Source organism: Entelurus aequoreus, linkage group LG02 (assembly GCF_033978785.1).
Source record: "Entelurus aequoreus isolate RoL-2023_Sb linkage group LG02, RoL_Eaeq_v1.1, whole genome shotgun sequence".
Lineage (NCBI taxonomy): Eukaryota > Metazoa > Chordata > Actinopteri > Syngnathiformes > Syngnathidae > Entelurus > Entelurus aequoreus.
Genome location: NC_084732.1, coordinates 67,623,426 through 67,641,426, shown reverse-complemented (window position 1 = coordinate 67,641,426; position 18,001 = coordinate 67,623,426). Strand labels below are relative to the sequence as shown.

At 42.5% G+C, this 18,001-nt stretch overlaps 1 protein-coding gene across 1 annotated transcript in view; it reads left to right on the top strand.

Moving 5' to 3' along the window:
* The first annotated feature begins 3,185 nt into the window (after positions 1 to 3,185).
* strc1 (stereocilin 1) overlaps positions 3,186 to 18,001 on the top strand; it is a 67,172-nt gene continuing 52,356 nt past the window's right edge. The window contains exons 1-5 of the mRNA XM_062036397.1: positions 3,186 to 3,330; positions 8,389 to 9,054; positions 9,126 to 9,150; positions 12,382 to 13,717; positions 13,823 to 14,638. Of these exons, the coding sequence (XP_061892381.1) occupies positions 3,300 to 3,330; positions 8,389 to 9,054; positions 9,126 to 9,150; positions 12,382 to 13,717; positions 13,823 to 14,638 (2,874 nt within the window). The 5' untranslated portion in view covers positions 3,186 to 3,299. The remainder of the gene's footprint in view (positions 3,331 to 8,388; positions 9,055 to 9,125; positions 9,151 to 12,381; positions 13,718 to 13,822; positions 14,639 to 18,001) is intronic.

The following is an 18,001-nucleotide window of genomic DNA, read 5'->3' as shown; positions in this document are numbered from 1 at the left end:
AAAAGGAAGATGCAGAATGCCAGACCCAAAAACGCAGAAGAGTTGAAGGCCACTATCAGAGCAACCTGGGCTCTCATAACACCTGAGCAGTGCCAGAAACTCATCAACTCCATGCCACGCCGCATTAACGCAGTAATTGAGGCAAAAGGAGCTCCAACCAAGTATTGAGTATTGTACATGCTCATATTTTTCATTTTCATACTTTTCAGTTGGCCAACATTTCTAAAAATCCCTTTTTTGTATTAGCCTTAAGTAATATTCTAATTTTGTGACACACGGAATTTTGGATTTTCATTTGTTGCCACTTCAAATCATCAAAATTAAATGAAATAAACATTTGAATGCATCAGTCTGTGTGCAATGAATAAATATAATGTACAAGTTACACCTTTTGAATGCAATTACTGAAATAAATCAAGTTTTTCAAAATATTCTAATTTACTGGCTTTTACCTGTATATATATATATATATATATATACACTCCGGCTTATTAGTGATTCCCAGAGCCAAAAAAAAGTCTGCGGGCTACAGAGCGTTTTCTATTCGGGCTCCAGTACTCTGGAATGCCCTCCCGGTAACAGTTAGAGATGCTACCTCAGTAGAAGCATTTAAGTCCCATCTTAAAACTCATTTGTATACTCTAGCCTTTAAATAGACCCCCTTTTTAGACTAGTTGATCTGCCGTTTCTTTTCTTTTCTCCTCTGCCCCCCTCTCCCTTGTGGAGGGGGGGGACACAGGTTCGGTGGCCATGGATGAAGTGCTGGTTGTCCAGAGTCGGGACCCGGGGTGGACCGCTTGCCTGTGCATCGGTTGGGGACATCTCTGCGCTGCTGACCCGTCTCCGCTCGGGATGGTTTCCTGCTGGCCCCACTATGGACTGGACTCTCACTATTATGTTAGATCCACTATGGACTGGACATTCACAATATTATGTCAGACCCACTCGACATCCATTGCATCCGGTCTCCCCTAGAGGGGGGCGGGTCACCCACATATGCGGTCCTCTCCAAGGTTTCTCATAGTCATTCTCATCGACGTGAGTGAGGAGAATGACTATGTGAGTTTTTCCTTGCCCTTATGTGGGCTCTGTACCGTGGATGTCATTGTGGTTTGTGCAGCCCTTTGAGACACTTGTGATTTAGGGCTATATAAATAAACATTGATTGATTTATATATATATATATATATATATATATATATATATATAAATATTCCTCACACACTAATTGACTAAAAGAGTGCGCACTTGCCACCGATAGCCCAACACTGCAGCGCGATGCTGTCACGTTATTGATGGGGAAAATGCATTTTTAGATAATATGATTTGCCTAAGCGGCTAGGAGACCCAGAGAGTAACAAGTGGTAGAAAATAGATAAGAAAGGACAAATGATTTAAAAAAAACTAAAACTTGAGACTTCCCGCGGGCAGGATTTTGGACGCTGGCAGGCCGTAGTTTGGAGGCCCCTCATTTAAACTACCGCTGCCGGGTATTTTTTTTCTATACTTTTATTGTCATATTTTCAGAATGTGTTTGTTCTATTTTTGGCCAAAATAAGACAAAGAAAACAATCTGAAGTTGTCTTTATTTTTTACTTTTAATGCCATGATTTTAATAGCCCAGCACGCGTGTGCACATATTTTCATTAGAGATGTCCGACGATGGCTTTTTTGCAGATATCCAATATTCCGATATTGTCCAACTCTTAATTATCGATTCCGATATCAACCGATACCGATATATACAGTTGTGGAATTAACACATTATTATGCCTAATTTTGTTGTGATGCCCCGCTGGATGCATTAAACAATGTAACAATGTTTTCCAAAATAAATCAACTCCAGTTATGGAAAAAAATGCCAACATGGCACTGCTACATTTATTGTTGAAGTCACAAAGTGCATTATTTTTTTTACATGGGGGTGGGTAGTGGGGGCTGTATATTGTAGCGTCCCGGAAGAGTTAGTGCTGCAAGGGGTTCTGGGTATTTGTTTTGATGTGTTTATGTTGTGTTACGGTGTGGATCTTCTCCCGAAATGTGTTTGTCATTATTGTTTGGTGTGGGTTCACAGTGTGGCACATATTTGTAACAGTGTTAATGTTGTTTATACGGCCACCTTCAGTGTGACCTGTATGATTGTTGACCAAGTATGCCTTGCATTCACTTGTGTGTGTGAAAAGCCGTAGATATTATGTGACTGGGCCGGCACGCAAAGGCAGTGCCTTTAAGGTTTATTGGCGCTCTGTACTTCTCCCTACGTCCGTGTACCGCTCCGTACAGCGGTGTTTTAAAAAGTCATACATTTTACTTTTTGAAACTGATAGATCATTTCCGATATTACATTTTAAAGCATTTGTCGGCCAATAATATCGGACATCTCTAATTTTCATCCATGCGGCCCATGAGCTAAAATGAGTTGGACACCACTGATGTACAATATTACAGTGTATGTGACCGCTGCAGCAAACAAAGGGCAGCATAACATATACATTATAAACAAAGAGAGGTAGCTAACATAGAAGCAGTTGGACAAATAAAAAATACAAACTGGAGACTTCCCGCCGGCCGTAGTTTGGGGACCCCTGATGTAAACAATGGGTTTCACTATGTAAAGCGCTTTGAGTATTTAGAGAAAAGCGCTATATAAATATAATTAACTTCACAGATGTGAGAAAAGTGAGTTAAATCAGAAATATCTGCTACAAAAGTGTGACTAAACTTTTGCACTCGGCACCCCATACTTACATGACTTGAACAAAATAACTACCAATTGGTTCCCATTCAATAACATTATTATTAACAAAAACAACTTAACCATATACACAAACACAAGACCAAAAACACGGACATTTGTGAAAATCAACAGGAGAAAACTTAAGCATTTTCAGTATCGATCCGACAATAGGAGCTGTTATTTGTATCAACCCACTCATCATTATCCTGATACGGTCATGTTCTTCAGGTCGAAGGTCGATATCACGTCAATCCTGCTGGCAGCCAGTCTGGTGTCTTCTGGCAGGATTCGGATTTCAGGCGCTAGGTCTTCATCGAGATGGCTCGTCAATAATTCACAAGTCGTATTTGCCAAATTCCGTCTGCTTTCCACACCCAACAAGTTGAGGCTGTGTTAATTACACAGCTCTTGGAGCAGGTGTGGAGTTACCAGGTCAGTCCAGATCAGGAGATGTTCGAACCTGGACCTTCTACCACAAATGAACATTTCACACTGCAAAGTAGACACATCCTTTCCTTTAAAAAAAAAAAAAGTTGTTCTTGTCATTGATTAATTTCAAACAATGAGGGCTGTCTGCGCATACATCCTGTTAGGTAAGTACAATCTACTTTTGTCTCATTCTGCCAGGAATACATCAATAAATTACTTTCTAGTCTTTTCAGTAAATTATAGATGTATTTTTGGCCAATTTTTCTGTTGACTATACAATATAATATAAAAAACATTTGAACTATTCCTGTCAAACGTTTAACATTCTAATCCGATTAATCACACTTTTAAATTTAAATGGTGATTAATCACAATACTCACTTGCATTATTTAAATTAACCTTAAAAAAAACCAACTCAATATTTTGACACAAATGCAATTTTATTGCCAGAATGTCAGCCAGGAACATTTAATAAAAATATGTTACGTCGTTTATTTGTTCAAAACAAACTAAATTTGCCAGCGAGCACAGCAGTCATATTTTCACTGACGTATGTATGACATGGTTATATAATAACCTATAGCTTTGTTATTTATTTTAAACAATCCACGGTTAAGGTAAAGGGGCATGTACGGTCAAAATAAATTGCATGATTAATCTGCGCATATACAAGATTATTGCAACATTTTTTTGTGATTAATCACATTTATTAACTCGTTATTTTCAACAGCCTTAATTTTACAGTTTAAAGGCCTTCTAATCAAATTATGTCACAGTTGTCAATTAGTATAATACAAGGAAAAAATACAAACATAATATGTTGGATATTAGGACTGAAATGTATTAAAAAATAGAGCTAAAAAAATAATCAAAAATGTTTTTATGCACCTCAAAAACTTTTTTCCTGTGAAGATAATTAAATGTAATATTCCCTGAGGGTTGATAATGATATATCTTATTACATTAATTTGCTCTGTTACCTATAACGCAAAACCAAGATAGTTTTGTTCTGATAGCTTAGCACAGCGTTTCTCAACATTTTTTTTTTTTACTAAGTACCACCTCAGAAAAAACCTGTTTCTCCAAATACCACCATAATAACCAACATTAAAATACAGTAGCGTAGTAGGCCTAAGTATTCATTAAAAACAATGCAGCTTTTTAAAATTTGAGTATATTTCATATTTATGGCCACTCTATGAACAGTAACACTTTTGTTTGAATAAAGGAAAATAAATCACTGTACTTTAATCAAGTAATTCTTTGGCGTACCACTAGATAGGGCCCCACGTACCACCAGTGGTACAGGTACCACCCTGCAAAATGGCCCCCAAGCATCTTTTACTCCACAAGGACATCTTCACGAGAGAGTTTGGTCACCCTCTGCTTTATGGTTTCGCACAATTAATAAATGACAATATCTTTGAAAGGTAGATTGATTTTAGTTGTTTTAATTCTGACTTTATAATTAGCTTAAGGATTCTCAAACTGTTGTACGCAGGCTCCATTTAGAGGTACGCTGAAGAATCACTTAAATAAATATTCGAACAGTGTTACTGTTCAAACTGTGTGTAATGTAACAGTGCCCAAAAATAGTTGTAAAATAAAACCTCTGCCTTGTTTTTAATGAATGTGTAGGTCTATTATGCTACTGTAGTTCAATGTTGGTCATTATGGTGGTACTTGGCATGCCAGTGGTTAAAAAAAAGTTTGAGAACCACGAGCTTAGGGATGATTAAAACCGCAAATTCAGCATCTCATAAAATGTGAAAAATGTCCAAACATTTCAGTATTTCAAACCTAATGTTTTTAACTGGTCAAAATAAACTCCTGAAATTAAATAATCTTTGCATTTTATTTCAAATTCATTGCCTGACAAAAACCATCTATGTTCAAAGTATTTTAGTATATTTTACAAAATATAAATGTACCTGCAAGATTGCCAAAAATTATAATAGTGTACTAAAAAAACTTTCAAATTAGATTAACTCGCTAAATAATTGTTGGACACTAAGTGTATTTTTTTTTTAAATTTATTTGACAAGAAGTTAAAATCAATTATTCATTTTGTGTGTGCATTGAATGTATTATTCACTGAATGTTTCTGTTGTCATAATTTGCAGCGGTCAAGTTATTTCTAAGATTTTGACTCTAGTAGCTAAGCAAAATTATAAAAAACAATTCTCAGTATGAAACAGACTTGAACACCGCTGCAAACCTAAGCCACAATAATAAGCATATTGTACAAAACCCCAAACCAGTGAAGTTGGAACGTTGTGTAAATCGTAAATAAACACAAAATACAATGATTTGCAAATCCTTTTAAACTTATATTATATTGAATACACTGCAAAAACAAGATATTTAATGTTCGAACTGGTAAATTTTGTTATTTTTTGCAAATATTAGCTCATTTGGAATTTGATGCCTGCAACATGTTTCAAAAAAGCTAGCACAACTGGAAAAAAAGATTGAGAAAGTTGAGGAATGCTCATCAAACACTTATGTGGAACATCCCACCGGTGAACAGGCTAATTGGGAACAGGTGGGTGCCATGCTTGGGTATAAAAGCAGCTTCCATGAAATGCTCAATCATTCATAATCAAGGATGGGGCAAGAGTCACCACTTTGTGAACAAATGCGTGAGCAAATTGTCCAACAGTTTAAGAACAACATTTCTCAACCAGCTGTTGCAAGGAATTTAGGGATTTCACCATCTACGGTCCGTAATATCATCAAAAAGTTCAGAGAATCTGGAGAAATCACTGCACATTGAATGCCCGTGACCTTCGATCCCTCAGGCGGTAATGCACCAAAAACCTACATCAGTGTGTAAAGGATATCACCACATAGGCTCAGGAACACTTCAGAAAACCACTGTCAGTAACTACAGCTCGTAGCTACATCTGTAAGTGCAAGTTAAAACTCTACTGTGCAAACCGAAAGCCATTTATCAACAACACACAGAAACGCCGGCAACTTTGCTCGGCCCAAGCTTATCTAAGACGGACTGATGATGCAAAGTGGAAAAGTGTTCTGTGGTCTGACGAGTCTACATTTCAAATTGTTTTTGGAAACTGCGGACGTCGTCAAAGAGGAAAAGAACCACCCGAATTGTCATGTGCGCAAAGTTCAAAAGCTAGCATCTGTGATGGTATGGGGGTGTATTAGTGCCCAAGACATGGGTAACTTACACATCTGTGAAGGCGCCATTAATGCTGAAAGGTACATACAGGTTTTGGAGCAACATATGTTGCCATCCAAGCAACGTCTTTTTCATGGACGCCCCTGCTTATTTCAGCAAGACAATGCCAAGCCACATTCTGCACGTGTTACAACAGTGTGGCTTCATAGTAAAAGAGTGCGGGTACTAGACTGGCCTGCCTGTAGTCCAGGCCTGTCTCCCATTGAAAATGTGTGGCGCATTATGAAGCTTAAAGGCCTACTGAAATGAATTTTTTTTTATTTAAACTGGGATAGCAGATCCATTCTATGTGTCATACTTGATCATTTCGCGATATTGCCATATTTTTGCTGAAAGGATTTAGTATAGAACAACAACGATAAAGTTCGCAACTTTTGGTCGCTGATAAAAAAAAGCCTTGCCTATACCGGAAGTAGCGTGACGTCACAGGAGGAAGGATTCCTCACAATTCCCCATTGTTTACAATGCAGCGAGAGAGATTCGGACCGAGAAAGTGACGATTACCCCATTAATTTGAGTGAGGATGAAAGATTCGTGCATGAGGAACGTTAGAGTGAAGAACTAGAGAGGCAGTGCAGGGTGTATCTTTTTTCACTCTGACTGTAACTTAGGTACAAGGTCTCATTGGATTCCACACTCTCTCCTTTTTCTATTGTGGATCACGGATTTGTATTTTAAACCACCTCGGATACTATATCCTCTTGAAAATGAGAGTCGAGAACGCGAAATGGACATTCATAGTGACTTTTATCTCCACGACAATACATCGGCGACGCTCTTTAGCTACGGAGCTAACGTGATAGCATCAGGCTCAAATGCAGATAGAAACACAATAAAAAAAAACCCTGACTGGAAGGATAGACAGAAGATCAACAATACTATTAAACCATGAACATGTAAATACACGGTTAATAATTTCCAGCTTGGCGAAGTTTAACAATGATTTTGCTAATGAGCCATTGAAGCTAACTTAGCTACGGAGCGGCGGCGGGCGTTGTAGCTTTCGACGACACCCCGGCCGCCATCAGAGTCGGCAAGAAACATATATTTCCCCAAAGTTATGTACGTGACATGCACATAGCGACACACACGTACGGGCAAGCGATCAAATGTTTGGAAGCCAAAGCTGTACTCACGGTAGTGCGTCTGCTATCCAGCTCAAACACAACACAACCTCCTGGTGTTGGTGTTGCTGTAGTCCGCCGCTAATACACCGATCGCACCTACAACTTTCTTATTTGCAGTCTCCATTGTCCATTAAACAAATTGCAACAGATTCACCAACACAGATGTCCAGAATACTGTGGAATTGTTCGATGAAAACAGAGCAGTTTGTATGGTGACACGTTGGGTCCGAATACTTCCGTTGCCGTCGTGACGTCACGCGCATACGTCATCATACCGAGATGTTTTCAAGCGGAAGTTTCCCGGGAAATTTAAAATTGCCCTTTATAAGTTAACTCGGCCGTATTGGCATGTGTTGCAATGTTAAGATTTCATCATTGATATATAGACTATCAGACTGCGTGGTCGGTAGTAGTGGGTTTCAGTAGGCCTTTAAAATACCACAATGGAGACCCCGGACTGTTGAACAACTTAAGCTGTACATCAAGCAAGAATGGGAAATAATTCCACCTGAAAAGCTTCAAAAATTTGTCTCCTCAGTTCCCAAACGTTTACTGAGTGTTGTTAAAAGGAAAGGCCATGTAACACAGTGGTAAAAATGCCCCTGTGCCAACTTTTTTGCAATGTGTTGCTGCCATTAAATTATAAGTTAATGATTATTTGCAAAAAAATTACAATTAAATATCTTGTCTTTGCAGTCTATTCAATTGAACATAAATTGAAAAGGATTTGCAAATCATTGTATTCTGTTTTTATTTACGATTTACACAACGTGCCAACTTCACTGGTTTTGGGTTTTGTGAAAAAAAAAAATATATATATCAGCAATAATTCATTATTATTTATCAATGTAAATGTACATTATATGAATGCTTCCTTTTCTGTCCACAGGGATTTTGAGTCACGTGAGCTCACAACCTAAACTAATCCAAAGAAAGACTGACAGTTTAAAATCAGACATCCAATCAGCTGTAAATGACATTCCCTCCTTGTCTGCTGAAAACAGAAAACATACTCGCAGTATTGACCCTTCCTCCATGGGTGTGAATGCACATCACCATGTTTTGACCGACTTCTTCGCCGTCTTCAAACCGTTACTCAGAGAAGGGTTTATCGAGGAGCTTCCCCGAACCTTCGTCTGCATTCTATCTGAGCGGAAGGACTGCGGAGCGGAAGCAGAAATGACCAAGACCGTTAGTCTCGAGTTGGGAAAACCACTGCTGTTCTTCCTGTCGTCCCTGAGATCCCACACTTGCACCCCACTGAGTGATGGAGGCCATACGCAGCATAGCGGTCTGGGGAACGCCTACCTCGGGGCGGAGGAACCAGCAACTTCAACAAAGAGTGGCTTTCCGCAGACATTTTTAACCATTCTGACAAAGTTGCCTCTCTTTGGGACTTTGGTGACAACAGTGAGTGCTGTGGCAGACGCAGCTGTCACCTACGTATTCAACATGGCGGCCTCGTTGATCCAAGTGCCCACGGACTATGTCCAAATAGCTTTGCAGTTTGGGATAAAAATCCCGTCACTTATCGAGAGAGAAAGCTGTGAGCAAGGTAGCGTTATGTCAGTCGGCAATATTTTCACTCCTATGTTTTTGATCATCTTTTCTTGCCCCCCATTTTAGGAGATCTCAAGCAGCTCATAATGTGGTAAGAACGTCAACAATCTCCTGAAATTCAATGTAACATATTGCCTTTTGCAAAAACAACAAGCCTGATTTATGCTCCTGTAGCTCGACATTCCTCTCCAACATGCGGACCTTAACCTCTTAAGGCCCAAGCTGTTTCTTTACATGCTTTTTTTTATTTCTCTTTGCTATTTGGGCTTATTGGACCCTAATTAGAATAAAAACTAAAAATCATATTTTAATATGATGTACTTAGTCCATATGTACACAAACGTGTACTTCATGTGTAATGACATGCAAATTTTTATTTTTACACTTTTTTTTCCAAATTCCATTGTATGTTATACTCTTCTGACACCACCAGCTAGCAGAATAAGTGTCCATATGTTGGCATAAGACCCCAATTCAATAGTGTACACAATTTTGGAAATAAGAGCTGAAGGGTGCTGTCCACGCATGTGGCCACTAAGGCCTTTAGAGGTTAAAGGCTGTGATTGGTCAGATTTGTGTACAGTAGTACCTCAATTTAAGAGCTAAGTTGGTTCTGTGACGGAGATCTTGACTTAAAACACAACCGTTCCTATTAAAATGAGTGTAATCAGTGCTTGGCCCTACCCTAAATAGCAGTGGCAGGCCGTGCGTTTCCCACCTAGGCCTTCAGTGATGTCCAACTTCAATGATTACCTCTCAAAATACCATCATTTATGTCACCACATGACCATTGCTGGAGAAATACTATACAGGAACACATGTACGCCCTACTGAGCATTGAATCACATCAACAGTGTACAAAACGGGTTATTTCCTGGTGCATTTAAAAATCAATTAAAATGCATCAGCAATTACAACATATCTTATGTGGTACTGTCACAATTAAATTAGCAAAAAACATATTAAATGTGAAAAAATCAAATATTTGAACTCACAATTAGTAGGACATATTTGACGCCGTATAAGCCAGTGAGTGGTAAGTCGGCTGATTCAAGTGGAAATGGCGGGCATTTCCCCATTTCACCGCCAGAACAGCTGATCTAGCTTCCAGGGTTGGCTGACATTGTCTCACAAGATGAAGTTTCTCTTTAAATATCCTTCTTAAAAATGGCCTTGCAAATATATATCTGCCACCTAATCAACGTTTTGTTCTCCTTCTCTGCTATCCCGTCCTGGCTACGGCGCAACACTTCCCGCTTCCTGCTAAATTGAAACTTATGAATGGATACTCACTTTGGAATGACAAGTGAGTATCCAATCACAGTCTCGTTAACATCAGGCTAGTTAGATAGGCTACTGACAACAACTTGTGATCTGATTGGCTATCGCAACTGTCTATCAACTGTATGTACCCTATCACTTACAGTGCACAGACACCCGCATTGTTGATTCTGAAGGCCTCGGGCAGATTTCGTACAGCATGGCAACATATGCTAGCTGAATTCTGATTGGATACAAATTAAAAACTAAAAACAACAGCACTGGAAGGAGCAAAATATGACATGAAGAGAATATGAATACTTTTAGAAATTTAGGGAAAGTAAATGACATTTTTTTAAAATCTTTAATTATGATCGTGATTTCTGGTTATGTTAGGCCAGCAAAAAAGGCCTTGCTGGCCCTGACGGCACACCACTGCTAAATAGTTAAGTTCTAACACGTAAAGTGCCTTTTAAAAATAAAAACAAACTTTTAGATAATAAATATGGTATAAAACAATACAATGGTATGTCCTACAAACAACTACAATCATTTTATGAAATAATGTACAGCATTTACCTTGGAGAGCAGACTTGTACGTTATTTTCTGCTGCTTCTCCATCGAACACACCATCCGCAGCTTTTCCATATTTTCTTGGATAAATGTCCGCCATTCATATAATATTATAACATTCTTGGCTGGTGTTGGACTCATTCTACCTAAGTACGGTGCACACGAGCAGTACTATGCTCGAATGGCTTTTTTGGGGGGATTTAATGAATATCATCCACTTCTTCTCAGCACTGTCCTTCACACTTACCTGCTTCTTTCTCATGGTTGGGAAACAAAGATACACCAATCTTTACCTATGAGCTAATGCTAGCCAGTAAAACCAGATGTTTTTGGTGGATCTTACAGGGTTCAGTAACATTTGCTATGGCAACTAATGGCGAGGATGCTTGTAAATCAAATGTTTGCTTGCAATTTAAAGCACAACAATGGCCGATAAAAAACTATTACATCAAAAAACTCTTAACTCGTTCAGAGGGTATGCAGCTCACCTTTTGCATGCACCTTCTCTGATTTCGGCTCTACATTCGCAATACAAGTGACTGGTGCAACACATTGATTAGTTATAGCTCCAATAACACTCTGTCTCTCTTTGATAGCCGCAAACGCACAACCAAGGATGCTAACAAACTAAACAATCGACGAGTGTTCAAGTTGCTCACTTCGGAAACTACCGCCCCTTGTTTTTCATTAGACAATTGCATGTCACGCTCTACTCAGACAAAGAGCTATAAAATGATTAAGATGCTGAAGTGTATTTCTGGTCTTGATATCCTCGTCCGGACAGATGGGTGACACGGCAGTGTGGCTGGATCAAAAGAGATGTCGGAGACGCTTTACTGAACCAAAAGATGCTTTATTACAAGCAAGCGCCATTAAACGACTGCAGCTCCACGGAGGAGGTCAGGTCAAGAAAATGAGGCACTCCGAGCTGGAGAAGCCAAACCATCAGTTTTTATATTCCTCCTTTGAGTCTCTGGGTGTGTGTGCTAAATCAGGGGAGCACATCCTGACCTTAAAAGGAGATGTTTGTGTGTAAGTGTCTGGAAAACAACTGCTTTAAGTAATAACTCAAATGTTGGCATTGACCTAGACAGGTAGTCTTTTCTCAAGGATATGGTTATCACTTTTGCATTCAGTAGTCCCAATTAGAACCTCTTTTCCTACGAAAAGTGATCCAATCCACCTGCGAATATCAAACTAAGGGGCCTTATCTATTTATGTGCTCAAACTGAAATACCACTATTTAATTAAACTTGGTGGTTTGCTTTCTCCAAGATGAATATAAACATTCACCGTATGTAGAATATAATATGAGTTAATTAATTCAATTCAATGCCATTGGACTATACGTAGTGACTATGCAGAAGCATTATCCAGGCACAACATGTGTGCAGATCTTTGTCAAAGATTTCTCAGAATATTGTTCACTGAAATATTTTGTACATATTATTCCATTATTGAGCAACATTGTTGAATGTGTCTTTTTAGGGGAATGAAACACAACGTGAGCTGGTCCTTCGCCAACTCAATTATTGACATTCTTCTGGAAACCCTCTTGACTCCAGAACAAACTGGGTGCACATACGCCGACCAGAGTCCAGAGTGTCAGAATCCTCCTTCCTTCCAACGCAGTGTCCTCGAGTCTGACACTGAGACTAACCACGACACGCTCTTCCGATGTGATCGCCAAAATCTGTCTGTGTTTAATGACACACTCTGTGCTGAAATCCTCTATAGTTCAAGAGCAGGAATGTCCACATCAGTGCTCAACTTGTGTCAGGCACTCAGAACCCTCAATGCCCAGCAGGTACAGGCAGTGTGGAGTAATATGTGCTATGTCATTCAAGCACTGGTGTCCCCACTCCTTAGCAAGTCATCAGACTGCAATGTTGGCGATACGCAACTCTTTCCTGCAAGGAGCTTTGCACCCCACCGAAAAGCCAGAGAAGCCCCTAACCTCCAACAACTTGCTTGTAACTACAACAGCTGGTTAGAAAACCAGGTGGTGGATGTTGTCCTTGTCTCTCTTTGCAGCGACAACGAACAGAAAGAGTTTGTGAGGCATGTGTGTAATAATGCTTTACTGATGAGAAAGTTGCTGTCAGACCAGAAGAACAGTTGGCTGTATGGATACTGTGCAAATTCCTCAGAAAACTACAGCTATCTGGTGGATCAGTTCTGCACTTATGGACATTGGATCGATCAGCCAACAGTCCCAGTAGATTCACACTTACTAGAGTTCTGTATTAGCCTGGACAGTGAAAGGCTCACAAGACTCATCTGCGTGCACACTGGCTTGTTCATGTTATTATTTTCCAACCCCGAGAATGTGAGGTTCATGCCCAACTGCACAAGTGCACCACTACCACTACCATTTCCTGGCCCGGATCCACTTGTTTCTCAGTCTTGTGTCTACTCAGAGTGGCAAGATGTAATGCAGATCACAACAGATATTTTGGCACAGTGCATTCGCAATGATCCCTCAGGTTTTGCTGAGAAAGTTTGCACTAACATAACTTTTCTAGAGAGCCTGGTACATAATCAGGACAATGCCTGGCTTGGGGATCACTGCAGCACTGCTTTGACCATCCTACCCACTGTGACTCCAGAACCTTTACGTATTTCGGACTGGTGCAACTACCACTTGTGGGAGGATCGGCAGGTGGACGATTCAGTAGTCGGATTCTGTTGGCAACATAATCAGGTTGCTTTTCAGAAGAATGTCTGCTGCAAGACATCTTTGCTTGAAAAGCTTTTGCAAAACCCCCAAAACAAATGGCTGACATCAGTTTGTGTAGACAAGGAAATTGAGGTTCTACCAAAGGTGGGTATTTGATCGGGATCACATGGTCTGTATCAAAATGTTATTTGACAACTACAATTGGTTGTCACATGTTGTTAATCTTTTTTCTTTTTTTTTAAACTTCAGATATGCAAGTATTCTGAATGGACACATCCCATCATTGTCGATATGACCGAGTTGGCTCTCTGTGCTGAGAAAGACCCACTAAACTTCACCTCCAAAGTCTGCTCAAACAAAACAGTCCTTCAGAACCTGATGGCTAACCTGGACAACACTTGGTTAATAAAGTACTGTGCCAACCAATCAAATTTGGGAGTAACTCCTGATGAGGAAGGTGAGGATGGAGGAGAAGAGACTGGATTCAACCCTGCAGAGCAGTGCCAGTATTCCACCTGGACTATAAACCTTCCGGATGCAGCGATATTGACCCTCTGCTGGGAGCACGATCAGTCCAATTTTGTTTCTTCAATCTGCTCGAACCCTGGTCTTCTCTTCCTGTTAGCGCATGAGCCCTCTAGCATATGGGTGAGCACAATATGTGCCACCTATACCAACTACACCACCACTGGTAATAAAACCACTGAAGGTAACTTTTGCCTTGCCAAACAATTGATGAGACATTTCAACTGGACTTGTTCTGTGGACTTCACCATAGCCTGCCAACCCGATGCTAGCCAGGACATGGTCACGCTCATAATGATGCGCTGCTGGGCAGACGGTCTGAGGTCTAGGGTCAGGCATCTGATGACACCATCTCTGGCTACAGTCTTGGAACAAGCAGTTAACACAGCTGTTGTAGTATTGCTAGCGATAGAAGAGATCCAGAACACATCACTGCATGTCACCAAGAATGTACGGATTAGTGTACTGGAGTCTGTAGTTGGTTATCTTGAGAGGGAGAACAACTTCGACCAAAAGAAGGTTTTGCTACAATGTTTTGGGGTAAGACTGACATTGTTACATATCATACCTAGATACAGTGGAACTTGTCTGTGTCAACCAACTCATCAAGTCCTAGTACACCGTGTTTTTCCTATTACTAAAAAGTAAGGGACAGCCAAAGAAAGATTTCCAATTGTTTAATTGTCAGTTTCAATTTCGGTTATGTCGACAGCCACTTATGTCAAGGTGAGTCAGCCAGTCTGAGGGGCGTCGTCATAAACGGGTTCCACTGTATGCTGTTTTTATTTAGTTGAATCCCTGCGCCCCAACATTCCCTTTTGTTGTGTGCGTACACATTACTGTTGTTGCAGAAGTGGACTGGGTTGGTACAACTCTCTTGACAGTAGCATTGACTCTCGGTTCGATCCTAGAAACAATAGAATTCTGGAAAGGAATGACATATTTTAGCCACCGATGTTCCTTACAAATAGTGTGAGGTTTCCCTAAGTCAAAATAACTGGTGAATAAGGCTGTTAATGAATCACAGCATATTGTTGCATAATCCTAGCATGTATATGCCTCTGAGGATCACCATAACCCCAAAAACCAATGCAGATGTAATTTATACACATACTAAAACAGTACCGACAACACAAAAGAGCATCAAATTTATTGTTATCCGTTACACCCAAAAGCTTCTGCTCGTGACTTCTTGCTCGACCTACCATCCCAAACAAACTGAAATGACCACAGTAGCCCCGTAGCGTATGGGAGCCACACATAATTTGGCCCAGAGTTGGTGCTTCACCGGAGATAGGGGTGCTATTGTAACGACTGGGTTTCATCGTGGTGCGAGGTTGTTCTACCAGGAATGCAGACGGCTTCGGACACAGCGTGCAGGTAGGAAAATTATTTATTTGAGAAACAAATCATACGGGAACAAACAAAAACCGTGCTCATAGCACTTAAGACAAAAACAAAGGTGCTAGCGTGGGAGCTAGCAAGAAAAATAGCCTAGCGTGTAAACTAGCAGGAATAGAAATAGTCGTCAACTGTTGCATCAAGCAAATTAGGAAGCCAGACCGAGTGAGGCCAGGGCAAAGACTAAATAGCCCTCTGATTAGTGCCCGGACAACAGGTGAGCGTCTCGAACACTAACCAGAGGCAGCTGAGCGCAATCTGCAGTCATGGCAACAGAAACAAACAAAATCAAGATGCTGAAAACACACGTGACTGAAAACGTAAACAAACTATGATCCAGGCAGCGGATCGTAACAGTAACCCCCCTTAAAGGACAGATTCCAGATGTCCCTTGAAACAAAAAAACTGGAACCCCAAAAAACAAGAAATAGTTCAAGAGTCAAGGGAGGGCGGAGGGAGGACATGGTGGTGGGTCGCCAGGCCACGTGTCCCCGAATTCACCGGGGAAGAGTCAAGTGGCGGCGGCGAATGGAACGCCGCTGCCGCAGGCGAGGCGGGCGACCACGGAAAGGCCACATTTGTGGCCGCCGAGAAGGTGGGCATGAGTGGCGCCAGAAGTTCAGCAGCCGAAAAGTTCTACGACAACGTCTTGGGTGTCGTTGCTGTTTGCGCCACTGGCGCCCATTCACTGACCTCCGAGAGAGCCGCATGCAGGCCCCTGATTTCCGCTTTCGCAGCCGGACAGCTCGAGGTCGCAGAGTCGACGACGCCGTAGAGGAGGAAGGTGGCGGCACCTGGGGAAGGCCCGCCGGAGATAAGGCCGGAGATAAGGCCGGAGACGTCGTCGCCGTGGAAGCAGGAGCACGAGACGTCGTCGTCGTGGAAACAGGAGACGTTGTCGTGGACGCGGCAGCTGGTGCAGGTTCTGGTGCTAGCTTTGGAGCCGCGACTTGTGCTAGCCTCAGAGCAGGGACAGGAGCTGGTCTTGGAGCCGGTGCTGGTGTGGGAACCGGTCTTGGAGCCGGTGCTGGTGTGGGAACCGGTCTTGGAGCCGGTGCTGGTGTGGGAACCGGTCTTGGAGCCGGTGCTGGTGTGGGAAACGGTCTTGGAGCCGGTGCTGGTGTGGGAACCAGTCTTTGAGCCGGTGCTGGTGTGGGAACCAGTCTTGGAGCCGGTGCTGGTGTGGGAACCAGTCTTGAAGCCGGTGCTGGTGTGGGAACCAGTCTTGGAGTCGGTGCTGGTGTGGAAACCAGTCTTGGAGTCGGTGCTGGTGTGGAAACCAGTCTTGGAGTCAGTGCTGGTGTGGAAACCAGTCTTGGAGTCGGTGCTGGTGTGGAAACCAGTCTTGGTGCTGGTGCGAAACAGGCTGTGAAGCTTGGCGTGGTGCAGGTACAGGAGGCAAAGCTTGGCGTGGTGCAGGTACAGGAGGCGAAGCTTGGCATGTCAGCCGAGGTGCAGGAACAGGTGTCAGCCGAGGAGCAGGAACAGGTGTCAGCCGAGGAGCAGGAACTGGCGCAGATGCTAGCCGAGGAGCAGGAACTGGAGCAGATGCTAGCTGAGGAGCAGGAACTGGAGCAGATGCTAGCCGAGGTGCAGCTGGAGGTGGCCTAGCTGGCGGTTGCGGCTTAGCAGGCCAAAAAACCGGTGGTGGCGGCCGGGCAGGAGGTTAGCACGCCGAAGGACTGGTGGCAGTGGCCGAGCCGGGGTTTGCGGCTTTACACGGCGAAGGACTGGTGGCGGTGGCCGGGCCGGGGGTTGCGGCTTTGCACGCCGAAGGACTGGTGGCGGTGGCCGGGCCGGCGGTTGCGGCTTTGCAGGCCGAAAAACCAGTGGCGGCGGTCGGGCCGTAGGTTGCTGCTTAGCGGGCCGAAAGACCGGTGACGGCGGTCGGGCCGGAGGTTGCGGCTTAGCTGGGCGCAGCTGTGCCCTCCCACTAGCAAAGCACCCAGTACTAGCCCCCCCCCCCCCCCCCCCCCCAAGACGCGGATACCAGACGCGCTCCTTGCGGTTTGGAACCGTCTTCAGGGGTGGGTGGAGGGAGGTCAGGAGGAGGGCAGAATCCTCCCCTCTAAATTGTCCAAAATGTCTATTCTTACCCCCCACTTGAGACTGGGTGGGAGCACAGGGGGAAAATAATATGTGCTGTGGGCGGAGCAATAGTCACTGGGGGCGTAACCAAAGTCATAAGAGGTGGAGAAAAAGTCCTGGATGACAATGACAACCCATGTTAGTGGGTCTGCAAAAAAATGTCTTGGTAATGTTTTATCTTGGAATTAAAGTCCTTAGAAGGCGGCTGACAAAAAGAAGCAGAAGATGGAAAAAAAAATCTTGATCAATGATGTCATCAGAAGTGGGCAGAGTTACCTCCTCAGGGGGCGCCAACGGAATGACGTCATTGTTGCCGCTGTCCAGGTGACTGACAGCCCAGTCGGAGAAATGTTTGGCGAAGTGGTCGATTGGGTTGCCAAACATCTGAGGAGGGGAAGCTTGGGTTGCATGAAG